The 16,125-nt window shown below is 36.7% G+C and overlaps 1 protein-coding gene across 1 annotated transcript in view; it reads right to left on the bottom strand.

The window, feature by feature from the left end:
• LOC140713932 (collagen alpha-6(VI) chain-like) overlaps positions 1–16,125 on the bottom strand; it is a 133,571-nt gene that overhangs the window by 44,341 nt on the left and 73,105 nt on the right. The window contains exons 20-23 of the mRNA XM_073024629.1: positions 9,403–9,468; positions 5,340–5,393; positions 2,345–2,380; positions 902–964 (exon numbers count right to left, since the gene is read on the bottom strand). Coding sequence (XP_072880730.1) covers positions 902–964; positions 2,345–2,380; positions 5,340–5,393; positions 9,403–9,468 — 219 coding nt within the window. The remainder of the gene's footprint in view (positions 1–901; positions 965–2,344; positions 2,381–5,339; positions 5,394–9,402; positions 9,469–16,125) is intronic.

The raw sequence follows: 16,125 nt of genomic DNA on the forward strand, positions 1-16,125 counted from the left end.
CTCTTCACTTCTGATCCCTCTATAAGGATTGTGTTCCCTCATCTTACCCCTCCTGAAGTCCACAATCAGCTTTTGGGTCTTACGGACCTTGATATGTGATATTTGAGGGTGGCAAGATAGGCTAAAAAAGGTTCTTATAATTGTGGGTGGGATCATAATTAAAATATAAAGTGAGAAAGCAAACATATTATGCTGAACCTTTGAAGCTGGTGGTTTGGGCTTAGTGAAGGCCGATGCCCCAATCAAGGAAGTTCTGCATAGGTGCCAAGGTTTTGGAGAGAGAACAAAACATTTACAAGCCTTCCAATATATGCAGGAACTTTGATAACTCCCCTTACAGAATGAGGGTTAATGGAAGTTACAATAGTGTTGCTTAAAGTTATGCAAGCATTGGATGGAAAATATGACAAGAGAATGATGAAAATAAAGGCTGGATCCTTTAGTTTCTGTAAAAGGATTTTCTGTTTGCTAAAACACTCAAAGATTAGCAGGAAATAAAACTGAGGAGGAAGCACAATTCTATCCTGACTCCAAACAATCTGGCTATAAATTAATCAATATTAATTTTCTTCTTTCATTAGTATTCTATTTGCAAATATTATCTTAATGTATACACTTAAGTTGAGAACAAAAATTTAAAATAATCATTTAAATTTAATGTCAAAAAAATCAGAGATCATGAAATTGTTTAAATATTTTAATTTAAATGTTCCACAATTGTATCTTTTTATACTCTCCTTTATTTAGCCAATAGCATTAGAGACTATTGACTAACTTGCTTCAATCTCTTTAGCCAACACTGCCTATTATATAGATTTATAACTGTAAATTATTCTGTTCAACAAATACACCAAATTTCCAGAGATATTTTGTCTTCCACATAATAACTACTTGCATTCACCTGTTGGCCTTGGAATCCAGGGGGCCCAAGGGATCCTCTGATACCAGGTTGTCCACTGCGACCCTATAGGAGGAAGATCTATGTTATTTAGAGAACTAAGAAAAGTAATCATAAAGGTTGCAGAACATCAATATTTCTTTTCTTGATTTAGAGTGAGATTTCCCATTCTGCATTCAATAGCCACAAGAGAATTAATTGCAACGTCCTCCTGGCCTGGACACCATGTACCCTACTTATCAGAGGAGAGGAGTAAGAAAAACTTCTGCTATTTCCGTTGAATAATCAGATTCAACTTGACCTGTTATCTGTTCCCAGCATTTTCTGTTTTTATTCCAGATTTCCTGCATCTTGTTTTTCGCTCTTCAATAGTTTTATCCAATTGCCATGTTTTGAATGGAAATTAAGAGCTACAATCACATCTAATTACCAATAACAAAATAATTTGGTTTTAATAACTGAAAACTACATAAATATGGGATTCATTTGAGAAGCTATTGAAGTTCCATATGTGGCCAATCTTCCCAGCAAAAAGTTGCACATATTATCAAATTGTGAGTTCCTTTTGAATGTAGCTGTTTATAAATATTACCATCCTAATTCATTCTTTTTGTATTAATTTCGAATTGGTAGATTAAATCATCTGATCAGATCAGACACTCATTTTGCACTGCAGTGTTAACCTCATAATGGAAAAGCTTTGTAAAAGATAAAACCAGTTCTATATTGAATGATGCATGTTTCAAAGTAAGAAAAAAAGAAAGGTACGTCACATCCGGAATTTTTCCAGTTAGCGGACGACTTCCTCCCACGCTGTTGCGACAAAGTGGGAAATTGCATACAAGGCAATTTACAGCAGTAGTTTGCCATTGCCTTCTACCGGGTGAGTTTTTTCAAAGAGATCACCAGCTCTTAACTCAGCACAGATGAAAAGTGTGCAGGGTAGCTGGCTGGATTCGAACTCAGGACCTCCTGCCCCGCAGTCCAGTGATGATGCCACTACACCAAAACCAGGTCATGTTTCAAAGTACATGTGATAAATAAATCTGAAATCTGAATAATTTAATCTGATGTCCAAATGCTCTGTCACTACATAATTCTGCAGTCTCAATCCATCAAAAATACATTCAGTGGCATGCTATGTACCAGCCCCTTAACTTGACTTCACAGGTACCACTCAGTTTCCTGATCCATCTACTCCCAGAACAAATAAAGGCACATAGATCTTCCCCAGCAAGCAGCAATCCAAGATAATATCCCCCCTTGTTTTCAAGGGACTATGGTATTGTTATTCCATATCAATACAGTGATATGCAACTAGATTGAAATAGACAAACCACAAGCCAATGATTTAATATAACAGACAAGATATCTGAGAATGAACATTTTCATACCACCATGCTAGAATTTCTCAGACTAAATTAGCACTTTAACTAATAAACGTACCTCAATACCCATAGCTCCTCTCCGACCAGGTCGTCCCTTTAAAGATATAAAAGTATATTTGATTTTGACTGTTGATCAAATCCAAGAGTTTCCATTGCATTATATAACAATATAAGGGTAACAATACTGTAGTTCATCTCAAGTAACAATCATAATTAATCTTCTGGGTATTTGGACAGCAATTAAATTTCCAGTTTCAATTTGGATTGGCTAACAGAGAAATTGTAATAGCAATAAAGGGATCATTTTCATGAGGGTGGCTGTGACTGTTGGGGTGCCATGAATATGGAGTGAAATGATTGAGTATAATCTATCCAAAATAGCTGATGATACAACGCTCAGTAACTGTGTGGATTGTGAGGAGGCTACAGACAGGTGCCGGGGTGCGGGGATGTGTGGGGGCTGTTAGATAGCCTAATGTAATGGTCAAGAACATGGCAAGTGAAATATAATGTGTGAAATCATGAACTGATCCACTTTGGTAAAAAAAAATGATAGCATCACAGAGTGTATTTTAAATATATTTTATATTTGAGAGTGTTGGTTTTTAGATGGGCCTGGATGAAACACTAAAAGAATATAAATTCCAAGAGCATCAGGAATCATTGGAAATCTCTCTCCAGTTTGGCTGTCGAGGCTTCGTCAGTGAACTCATTCAAGACGGAGTTACATTTATTGATCCCAAGTGCATCAAGTGATATGAATTACTGCAAAAAATGTTGCTGAGATCAGAAAGTAAGCATCAATCAATGGCAGATCAGGCATTAAGGGCTAGTGGTTAGTTTATTCTGCTATTAATGTTCTGAAAAAAATCAGTGCTTACTTGAACTCACTTAGAATCAAATAGAGTAAATGGGAATGGAGAGCACTGTAGTTAATCAAATCATGCAAAACAATTTACATATTTTAAACTGATTTAAAACATGTAAACAAACACCAGCATTCAAGAGCGGAAACACGATGTTAACTAGACATTAACAATAGGCTGCTTGATGGTTTGACCTGTGGAGCAAGTGTTTTGTTGCCAATTAATTCACTCTCCAGAGTGAAGTGGGCAGTATGTATTCTCACCAACTTCTGAAGCCATTAACTGCAGTGGTTGTTGCAAATTTTCAAAAAAAAAACCTTCACCCTTTACGAAGTTTATAAACAAAGTTGATGACGAATCAGCATACATGTCACAACCATGGATTCAGCAGCACAGTAGATACAGCAATTGTGCTTCAGAATTTGCACGTGTCAGCTAATTATTATTTAATCGTGATAGTATTTCACTCCATACTTGTCATCGTAGTGATTGTCGAGACTTGGACAGAGCATAGCAACACTTGACTTTTGTTTTGCATTGGCCTTCCCTGAGAAATTGGACTGTGGAGTCAGCTGACTCTGAAGACTCACTTTATTTGTTGAATGTTCTTTTCAGCTGCAGTATAGGCTTCGTTTCCCATTTGAGAGTTTTAGTTAACGGCCCTGTTTGGTCTAGCGTTTATTGTTTTATTTTCCCTTGAACACTGTTCGCATTAAAGTTTTGTGAACTATTGACCCACTTCAGCATCTCTCACTCTGCACTTGGGCCATATCCGAACCACAGTGACAATACAGGAGGGAGACTGAAAATGTGGCTGAGTGGTGTCAACACAATAACATCTCACTCAGCTAAACAAAGACCAAGGAGTTGATTATTGACTACAGGAGGTCCATGAGCAAATCCTCTTTGGGAGATCAGAGGTGGAGAGGGTCAGCAGCCTCAAATTCCCTAGCATTATCATTTCAGAGGACCTTTCTTGGGTGCAGCAGATACGTATCAATACATAGGAAGCACAGCAGTGGCTCTACTTTCTTAGAAATTGGTGACGATTTGGCACATTATCTAAAACTTTGAAAAACTTCTATATATCTGTTTTAGAAAGTATACTGACTGGCTGCATTACAGCCTGGTATGGAAACACCAATACTCTTGAATGGGAAAGTAGTGGATACAGCCGAGACCATCATGGGTAAAGCCTTCCCTACCACAGAGCACATCTACGAGGATGTGTTACAGGAAAGCAACATCCATTATCAAGGACCCCCATCATCCAGGCCATGCTCCCTATTCACTTGTACTATCAGAAGGGAGGTACGAGAGACTCGGGTACACCAGGTACAGGAACAGTTATTACCCCTTACCCACCAGGGTCTTGAACCAGAGGGAATAACTTCACCTGCCCCAACACTGAACTGTTCCCACAATCTATGGACTCAATTCCAAGAACTCTTCATCTCATGTCCTCGATATTTATTGTTCATTTATTTTGTTAATTTTGTATTTGCAGTTTGCTGTCTTTTGCAGAATGATTGTTTGTCCATCTCAATATGTGCAGTTTTTCATTGATTCTATTGTGTTTCTTGGTATTTACTGTGAATGCCTGTAAGAAAACAAATCTCAGGGTTGCATATGGTACATATATGAACTTTGACCATATATTTACTTTGAACTTTGAAGTTAGTAGTTTATCTGAAGAATGAAAAGCCAGCAGGGAAATGTCTGTATTATTCAGTCACAGCACTTGGAAATCTTCATGCTGAGGTACATTAGAGAGATAGGGAAGGTCAAACAACCTTATGCAAAGATTGCTAATCTTGAAACTGAGATTGCTGTCAGTATATTATAAAAGTATGCTTTTAAGTCGAGCCAAGTATTAGACACAGATAGCTGAATTGAACAGTCTGTTTTGAGCTCACACATAAATATTCCAAGAATTAAGTAATTGAATCTATCTGATAAGTACACACACAAGATCTAGTTTTAGTATATTGTGTTGGATTCAACTTGCCAGAACACCACCAAAATGAAAGCAATTATTGTTCCCAATTTAGAAATAAACATAGCAATCAGTTAAAGGCAAATGTATTTACAAAAAACTATACATAAAATATCAAAATAGATTTGTGCAGCAAATATGAAGAATTTCACACGCGTTCTAGGTAGCCAATTAGAAGCAAGGTATCTTACCTTATTTCCATCTTGGCCAACCTTGCCTGGTCTACCTCTTTGCCCAAATTCACCCTGTGGATTAAAAAGACAGGTAAAGTTTCACTGTTACTGCAATTGTAATCCCAACATTTTCACATATGGAAATGAGACCATAATGAGAAATCTCACTATTCTAATGAGTGTAGTTTCAAAATATTCCTAAATTTTGTTAGAAAATATTCTTTCCCTTGATGCGTTCTGTGACTTCCTCTGATTTTATTTTATCAAGCAATTTCCTTTTTAGAAGCTTCTATCTTGCCATATGATCCTGAAGCTGGGAAGGTTAAGCAAGAACACAAGCTGTATTTATGGCTCCAGTTTGAAAGTGAACAGTAATATTTAGATTAGTCTGGCTGAAGAGCAAGGAGACTGGAACAAGAAGCTTAAAGTTAGAATGACACCATTCTTACAATTGGGGTGATGTCGGGAATCACTGCTTTTCACTAATGTCAGAAAAATCTGCAAATTCTATCGCACAAAAAAAAGTCAGTGTTGCTCATTTAGTATAAACATTTTGAATCTGAGACTGGCATACATTTATTGGGTGAAGAAAATATGCTTGCTGCAGTAAATGGACTTCAGACACAGTTCAGTCATAACATAAGCCAATTGACTGGAGTTGAGTTTGTTTCTGTAAGTCAGTTTCAAAATGCTACAGTGTCTTGAGCTGTTGGGGGGGGGTGGGTAGAGACGGCCCTTCAGAGGAGATCAGCAGCAAGATTGGGAGTGTAGTGGGCAGCAAGGAAGACCATCATGTTTTGCAGCGGGATCTGAACCAGCTGGAAAACTGAACTAAAAAATGGCAGGTTAAATTTAATGCAGACACGTGTGAGGTTTAGCACTTTGGGAGGACCAACCAGAGTAGGTCTTACACAGTGAGTGGTAGGGCACTGAGAAGTTTGGTAGAACAAAGGGAGCTGAAACACAGATCCATAATTCATTGGAAGTGATATCACAGTTAGAGAGGGTCGTAAAGGAAGGTTTTGGCGTAATGGCCTTCCTAGACCAAAGTATTGAGTACAGGTGATGGGATGTTGAAGTTGTATAAGAGATTGGCGAGGATTATTTTGGAGTGTTGTGTGTAGTTTTGGTTACCTACCCTCAGGAAAGATGTAAATGAAATTGAAAGAGTACAGAGAAAAATTGCAAGGATGTTGCTGAGGCTGGGGGACTTGAGTTATAAGGAAAGATTGAATAGGTTAGAACTTTATTTCCTAGAATGTATAAGATTGAGGGGGGAATTGATAGAGATTTACAAATTTGAGGGATATAAATATGGTAAATGCCAGCAGGTTTTATCCCCTGAGGTTGGTCGGACTACAACTAGATGTCATGGATTAAGAGTGAAAGATGAGAAGTTTAAGGGGAAGATTTTGGAAAATGTTTTCACTCAGAGGGTTGTGTGAGTGAGGAATGAGCTGCCAGTGCAAGTGGTTCATGCGAGCTCGATTTCAATGTTTAGGAGAAGTTTGGATAGATACATGGATGGTTGGGGTATGGAGGACTGTGGTCCCAGTGCAGGTCAATGGGAGTACATTCAAGAGGAACTCACAATTTGATAATATGTGCAACTTTTTGCTGGGAAGATTGGCCACATATGGAACTTCAATAGCTTCTCAAATGAATCCCATATTTATGTAGTTTTCAGTTATTAAAATCAAATTATTTTGTTATTGGTAATTAGATGTGATTGTAGCTCTTAATTTCCATTCAAAACATGGCAATTGGATAAAACTATTAAAGAGCGAAAAACAAGATGCAGGAAATCTGGAATAAAAACAGAAAATGCTGGGAACAGATAACAGGTCAAGTTGAATCTGATTATTCAACGGAAATAGCAGAAGTTTTTCTTACTCCTCTCCTCTGATAAGTAGGGTACATGGCGTCCAGGCCAGGAGGACGTTGCGATTAATTCTCTTGTGGCTATTGAATGCAGAATGGGAAATCTCACTCTAAATCAAGAAAGGAGATATCGATGTTCTGCAACCTTTATGACTACTTTTCTTAGCTCTCTAAATAACATAGATCTTCCTCCTATAGGGTCGCAGTGAACAACTTGGTATCAAAGGATCCCTTGGGCCCCCTGGATTCCAAGGCCAACAGGTGAATGCAAATAGTTATTATGTGGAAGACAAAATATCTCTGGAAACTTTGTGTATTTTTTGAACAGAATGATTTACAGTTATAAATCTATATAATAGGCAGTGTTGGCTAAAGAGATTGAAGTAAGTTAGTCAATAGTCTCTAATGCTATGGGCTAATTAAAGGAGAGTATAAAAAGATACAATTGTTGATCCACAGGAGATGGGTGATGTCTTTAAAGAATACTTCTCAACTGTATCTGCTGTGGAGAGGAACATGGAAGCTATTATGTTCAGGGAGGAGAACAATGATACCTTGAAACATATCAACATTCAGAAGTAGATGTGTGGTGGTTTTCAAACACATGAAGGTGGATAATGCTGAATGCCTGATCCAGTGTAGCCTATGATATTGTGGGAAACAATGGAAAAAAATTGCTGTGGCCCTGGCTGAGGTTTTTGTATCTTGGTTAGCCATGGGTAAGGTACCGGGTGACTGGAGGATAGCTAAAATTTACCTTTATATTCAAACAGCTGAAAGAAAAAGCCAAGAAACTAAAGACCCATGAGTTTGACATCAGTGGGAGGAAAGTTCCCGGTTGGGATTCTGAGTAACAGCATCTATTTGCATCGGGAAAGACAAGAACTGATTAGGGAGAATTAGCATTGCTTTGTGTGTGGGAAATTCTGTCTCACAAGTGTTATTGTGTTTTTTTTAAGTGATCTGGATAATCAGAACATATGGGATCCAGTATGAGCCAGGCAGTTGGATATAAAATTGGCCTGGGCGTTGGATGTAGAGTGTGGTAGTAGAGAGTTGTTTTTAAGATTGTAGGCTTGTGAACAGTGGCATGTCATAGGGATTGATGCTGGATCCTGTATTTGTCATATGTGTTAATGATTTGGATGAGAATTTAGATGACATAATTAGTAAGTTTCAGATGACACCAAAGTTGGGTGGATCATAAAAGTAACAACAGGATCTTCATCAAATAGAAAGCAGGCAAAGGAATAGCAGATGAAATTTAAGTCAAAGTGATGCATTTTGGGAAAATAAACCACGACGGGACATTTACAATGAACAGCAAGGCCCTGGAGAGTGAACAGAAAGTAACCTTAGGGCACAAGTACATGGATACCTGAAAGCTGTTACACAGGTAGGCAGAGTGGTGAAGAAGATGTATGGCATGCTGTCTTCAGCCGCTATGTTTTTGTTTGAGCTATCATATTATGGTTGCATAAAACATTGGTTAGACTGTATTTAGAATATTGTGTGTAATTTGATTGCCACACCTAAGGAAGGGTGTAGTTATGCATGAAAAGACCACAAGTTCTCAATCTCATTACTCATTCATTTCTTCTGTTACCTGCTCTGGAAGGCCAGAGCTTCAAGGAGAAAATGGACAGGCTGGGACAGGTGTCTCTGGAGTGAAGGAGGCTTTGGGGTGACCTTACAGAGTTTTACAGAATTATAAGGAGCATAGATAAGGTAGCTAGCCACAGTCTTACCCCCACAGTAGGGGAGTCGAAAACTAGAAAGCATTGGCTTATGGTGGTGGGAACAAGGATTTGAAGGGGACTGAAAGGGAAAATTTTTCACTCAGAGATATTGGTTATGGAATGAGACACCAGAAGATGTAGTGAAGGCAGGTACAATTACAACGTTTAAAAATTAGTTGGACATATGCACAAATAGGAAAGGTTTAGAGGGAAATGGGATGAGCTGAGGTAGAGATCTTGGTTGGCACAAAGTAGATAGACCAAAGGGCCTGTTTCAGTGCTGCATAACTCTGTGGATCTATGATAGGAATGGAATTTTAAAAGTTCTGTATTTACACCTAACATACATGCCTGGAAATCCTCTGTCAACTTTGCTAAACACTCTACATACTAATAACAGCACATTCTATATTCTCTCTGAAATCCATTCTGATTAAGTAAGAAAGGAATAAAGAGTGTACCTGTAAACCACGTTGTCCTTTGTCACCCTTCCTTCCTTTAGAGTAATTATCTACACCAGATGCACCCTGAAATAAAAAGTACATGCAATTTACATACAGAATATACTCAAGGATTTAGTAATCTGACAAATTTGTCTCCAACCTAAAATGAGAACTCTTTTCCCATTTTTACAGAGGCTCAATGTTTCTAGTATTTTCTGGGGAATTTCAATACAGACATTTCTCAGTTTTCATTATTAGTAGACTTTAGTGGACATAGATGACCTCTGTGTCATATGATGTGCAAGAACATGATTGGAGAGAGTTCTGAGCATGCGCAGGAATGATAGAAAGATTGAGAACCTTGTTATTGTAAAACATGTGGTGGTTGTTGTTAAATAAAAGTTCTATTCTTCCAGAATATATTTCTTCATTAGTAACCCACAGTACATATGAATATAAAGAATGCAACATTGTGTAAGAAGTCGGTCTGGAAGAATAATAGCTTCCTAACATGGGAGAATCAAAGATAATTTTCTGAAAAAAAGAGTTAGAAGTGTTTTGGTGTGTGCCAACAGTTTTACAAATGGAAGGTTTGCAGCCTCCATCGACACTTCAATTGTCTGGGAAAGTAGTTGAGAGGTGGAGAAAATTTAAGCAATGTTTTGAATTGTATTTATCGGCAATTGATGCAGATAGAAAACCGGAAAAAAAATGAAAGTTGCGCTTGTACTTCACGTAATAGATGATGACGCAATTGAGGTATATAATCGTTTTATTTTTGAAAATTGAGATAATTTATATTTAAAATTGATAATGGACAAACTTGAAGCATTTTGTATACTGAAGCATAATGTGACATATTAGCGGTACAAATTTTTTACATGTAAGCAGAGAGCTGGTGAAACTATTGATCAATATGTTACTGAGTTGAGACACCGAGGTAAAACACGCGAGTCTGTAGAACTGACAGACTCTCTCATTAAAGACAGAATTGTTTGTGGCATTCTGGATAATAGTCTGAGAGAAAAACTGTTCAGTGAACAAGAATTAGATTTGGAAAAAGCTTTGATGCTCTGCATAGCTTCACAAACCATGATGTCACAAGCTAAAGAACTCTTCATTTAGAGCTGCAACGTAGATACTGTGAGGAAGCACAAACATATTAGAAAAAATAGTAAAATGACAAGAAAACCAACAGAGTGCAAGATGTCATCTGAGAGAAAAAAGCTATATGATCACTGTGAGTGGCAGCATCAGCCAAACCAGGGTCCAGCAAATGTGCAACGACTGTGGTGAGAAATCAGTTTTCATGTTGTTGCAGAAGTAGAAAGGAAATAAAACAAGTAAATGCAGTGCTTGAAAATGAACCTGAGGAGTTTTATATAGATGTGCTTTGTGAAAACAAAGTAAGAATGACTGGACTATTCCATTGCAAGTAAACCAAAACAATATTCTGTTTAAACTTGATACTGGAGCACAAGTAAATGTTCTTGCAGAATCTGAGTTTTATGCATTAAAGCCAAGACCAAAGTTACATCAGACAAATATAAAAGTGACTGGGTATTCAGGTGCAGGTAAAGGAACATGTGTGGCAAAAGTATCACACAAAAATATTGTGCACACGTTTTCATTTGTGGTGGCGCCAAAGAATGTACAGTCAATACTGGGTTTATCTGCCTGTGAGAGACTGAATTCAGTGAAAAGAGCCTTTGTCCTGGACAGTGACACAGAGTCAGAATACAGTGACTTGATGAAAGAGTATGAGGACTTGTTCAAAGGGCTTGGTTGTCTTCCAGGAGAGCACACAATTAAAATTGACAACACAATGCCATCTGTAGTACATCCATGTAGAAAAGTGCCTTTTCAATTACGTGACCAACTGACAGCAGAGCTTGACAGAATGGAATTGTTAGGGGTTATAAAAAGAATTGATGAACCAACTGAATGGGTCAATTGGCTTGTCATTGTTGGTAAGAAAAATGGAAAACTGAGGATTTGCTTAGATCCAAGAGACTTGAATTGAGCCTTTAAAAGAAAGCATTTCAAATTGCCTACTTGTGAAGAAATTATGTCACAGTTTGCTAATGCAAAGCACTTTAGTAAATTAGATGCATCCTCTGGATTCTGGCAACTTAATCTAACTGAACCGAGTTCAAAGTTGTGTAACTTTAACACTCCTTTTGCCAAATAATGTTTTCTTCCGCTTCCATTTGGAATTGCATCAGCTCCTGAAGTGTACCATAAAACCATTCACATGCTAGATGAGCACATTGAGGGTGTGGATACTTCCATGGATGATATTATTGTTTGGGGATCATTTAAACAAGAGCATGACGCCAGACTCAGACAAGTCATTGAGGCAACATGCAAGACAAACCTGAAGTTGAATAAAGACAAATGTCAGCTAGGAGTGACTGAACTTACCTTTGTGGGAGATATCATCAGCAATGAGGATGTGCATCCTGATCCATTGAAGGTTTCTCTTATTGAGAACATGCCAAGACCGCAATGTAAAAAGGATGTTCAAAGGTTCATGGGAATGGTCAACTACATGGGAAAATTCATACCCAATCTTTCGGAACAGCTTCCTCCATTGAGGCAGCTAACAGAAAAGAAAAATGAATGGAGCTGGAATCATGAACAGGAGAAGGCATGGCAAAATCTCAAGAAAGTGCTCACTAAAGAACTGTGTTGAAATTCTATGATGCTGAGCGACCCATCAAAATCTCATGTGATGCATCTCAAGCAGGCTTAGGGGTAGTATTACTCCAGAAACATGATAAGGAATGGCTAACAGTGGCATATGCATCTCGTTCATTATCTGATCCGGAAACAAGTTATGCCCAAATTGAAACCCACGGTATGTATGAATATAAATAACACAACAACCTCCACTTCAAATGTTAAGAAACATGACTTCTACCATCACACACTTATGATTCAACACTACCGCAGGACAAATATGGACACACAAGCTGTTTTTAAACTCCCTGAAACTTTTTACAAAGGGGCTGCTGGTGTCCAAAGACACTGACAATTAAACTTGAAATGAATCTTCTCAATTTAGTAGGCCTGAGCTTAAAGAGCCAATAATTTAGTGTAAAAAGGGCTAAAGAAAACATTGATTCCAAAACAGGATACTTTATTCGCATCTTAGAATTCAAGGCAGAATTCATTCATCCATTACTTGTTTACATCAGCAAACAACATCTTAATTCTGAGAACTTTTTTAAACCGCTACCTCAAAACATATTCAAAATGATTTAAAAACTACACCTGGGATTTCCTGGTGGTGGCTGATGGAGTAACAGCAATCTCCCATTGCTCTAACTCTAACTATCTTACTATTTCCAACCTGCCTTGAAACTTACTTTTTAAGTGTGATATTTTTTCATTATGGCTACATCAAGAAGTGGCAGAGGTACTAAAAAGGATGATCGCCCTGCTTCTTTGGATTCTATTATGGATTTGCTGCAAAGTCATACACGAGAAGTCTCTGAGAAGTTTCAACAATTCAGCTCTCAATTTAAACAAATAGATGGTAAATTGGATTCTATTGAGCAAACACTTAATGATCACGATAAATGTATAAAAAATAATGAAGCAATGTTGTCATCTCTGGAAACAGAAGTGGATGAACTGCAAAAGCTTTGTGAAAAGCAATTGAAGTCTAATGAAAAGTTAAGACTGAAGATTATCAACATAGAAAATAGAAGTAGAAGGAACAACCTATGGGTTTTTAGTCTCGAAGAATTAATCGAAGGTAATGATCCTATGGAATTCTTTGCAAACTTTCTGAAATTATTTCCTGAAATTTTGGCGTCTTTGCCTATGATTGATCAAGTTCACATGTCTCCTATGTTTAGACCTCCTAACAGAGATAGACCAAGATCAATAATAATTCATTTTCATAAATTTAAAACAAAGGAACTGTTAATATGTGAATCTCATTGATGAGGCATGATTGATTATCGTGGTGGCAATATTAGAATTGTTGAAGATTACTTGCCTGAGATTATGCAGGAACATGCTAAGTTCAAAGAAGTGATGTCCGAGTTTTTTAACAAGGGTTTTAAACCCTGCTTTCGCTATCCAGCTCGTCTCAGAATCACACTTAAATATGGTTCTTTTGAATGGTTTCATTTGACTGCTGAAGCACAAAGATTTTTAAAATCTGAAGGCTAGCTGCTTAGTTTGTCCTTACAGGAAAACACAAGATTAAATGAGAAACTTTTAATTTGCATATCCTGTCGAAGAGGCATGATTTGTTATAGGGTGGAATATTAAAATTCTCGAAGTCTGTTCGCTTGAGGTTATGCAGGGATGTGCTAACTTCAAACAAACTTCGTTACGTTTGACAGGGTGATTTAACACTTTCACGTTAGAACTGAGTAAATTAATAGTTTGGTCCATTTTTAGCATTATTTAAAGGGTTAAAATATATTCCAACCCACGCTAAACAATATCCAAACAAGAAATTCAATTCTTGTATATCAAAAATACAGTATTAAAGAAAAGGAAGTTAGTTACAAAGGTTTACCAGAAGTAAAAGATACCATTATTCATACAGAAAGACATTAAACATTTAATCTTATATCTTCATGAAAAAACAGGCTAAGCAGTTAGCTTTCAAATTTTAAAAAATCTTTATGCTTCAGCATTCAAATGAGATTCTCAGTCAAACTAGATAGCCAAGGGACAGGTTAAAACCCTTGTTAAAAAAATTCCAATAAGATTTCTGCTTATATTAAGAAATTTAAGGTCCCTATTATTTTTTTACAAGAAACGCACGTACGCAAATGTGATCATCTGTGATTTTTTAGCCATTGGAATGGACTTTGGTTTCATTCATCTTTTCAGGTCAAATCTAGAGGAATTTCAATTCTTACAGATAATACACTTCCCTTTGTCCAAAATAAAGTAGTGTCTGATACTAATGGGTGCTTTGTTATAGTTTCAGAAAAACTAGATAATAAATTAATAGTATTTGCCAACACGTATGCCTCAAATGTAGATGATCCCGGATTCTTTGCATGTTTTTTTCTCTGTTTTTACCAGATCTGAGTCTTTATTCTTTGGTGATGGGAGGAGATTTTAACTGCTGGCTAGACCCAATTTTAGACCGATCATCTTCTAAACCAGTGCCTCTTAATAAATCAGTTTAGTTTATTCAATCATTTTTATTGAAATGTGGTATTGTTGATGTTTGGCGTTTCTTATATCCTTTAGATAGGGGTACTCGTTTTTTTCCCATGTTCATCATACATATTCCAGGATTGATTATCTTTTTATTGATAGTCAAATGATTTCATCAGTTCGTTCCTGTGAATATAAAGAGATTGCTGTTTCAGATCATGCTCCTGTATTTCTATCTTTAAATCTCCCTGGTCTTCCTCAAATAAACAAAATTTGGCATTTTAATACAACTTTGTTATCTGATAAGGAATTCTTAAAATTTCTAGAGAGGCATATTATTTTGTTTTTTGAAGAGAATAATAAGGAAGAGACTTCTAATCTTATTGCATGGGATACTTTCAAGGCCTATAAGAGAGGACAAATTATTTCTTACACTGCGAGTGTTAAGAATAAAGCTAATAAAGGAAGAATTGAATTAGCCAATCAATTGAAACAATTACATCAAAAATATGCTATAGCTCCAGACCCTGTTTTATATAAAAGACGTGTTGAAGTTAAAACTAAATATGATCTTTTGTTAACATATCCAATTGAAACTCAACTTCTTAAAGATAAAACTCCATTTTACATTCACAGAGATAAATCAGGTGAAGTATTGGCCAACCAACTAAAAACTTCTGTAGTTAAACAACTAATTAAAGAAATTTGCAAAACTAATGTGATAGGACAACTGATCACTCTGAAATAGAGATTAGAGAATTCTATTCAAAATTTTACAGTTCTGATTCCCCTAAAGATAATACTGTAATGAATAATTTTCTACATCAATTAAATATCCCTGCACTTTCTGCAGATAATTGTAAACAGATGGCTCCACCCATTTCTTATGAGGAAATTGCAGAGGCTATACGTTCATTACACTTGGGGAAGGCTACGGATCCAGATGGATTTTCTAGAGAATTTTATAAGATTTTTTCTTTATTAATTATACCACAGTTACACTTAGTCTTTCTTTTTGGATTCTTTCAAATTGGATAGCTTGCCTCAATCTTTCTATGTAACCTCTATTTCACTTATCCTATAGAAGAACAAGAACCCAACTGAATGCTCTTCATATAGGCCAATTTCACAACTCAATGTTAATATGAAAATCCTTTCTAAAGTTCTGGCTCATAGGATTGAAAATATTCTACCTTCTATTATTTCTGATGTTCAGACCGGATTTATTAAAAAGTGACATTCCCATTTTAATATGCGCCGTGTATTAAATGTTATTTACTCTCCCACCCAGGAGATATTGGAATGTGTGATATCCTTCGATGCTGAGAAGGCCTTCAATCGGGTTGAATGGAATTATTTATTTAAAACCTTAGAAAAATCTAATTTTGGACCAGATTTTAATCAATGGATTAAATTACTTTATCTATCTCCTTCTGCTCGGGTTGTTACTAATTTTCAAAAATCCAAACCATTTAAACTTCATTGCGGAACTAGACAAGGCTTTTTGCTCTTTGATCTAGCTTTAGAACCTCTTGTCATTGCTTTTCGAGAATCTAATGATATCCATGGTATTTTAAGGAGAGGTATTACTCACAAAATTTTGCT

Source organism: Hemitrygon akajei, chromosome 20, assembly GCF_048418815.1.
Source record: "Hemitrygon akajei chromosome 20, sHemAka1.3, whole genome shotgun sequence".
Taxonomy (NCBI): Eukaryota; Metazoa; Chordata; class Chondrichthyes; order Myliobatiformes; family Dasyatidae; genus Hemitrygon; species Hemitrygon akajei.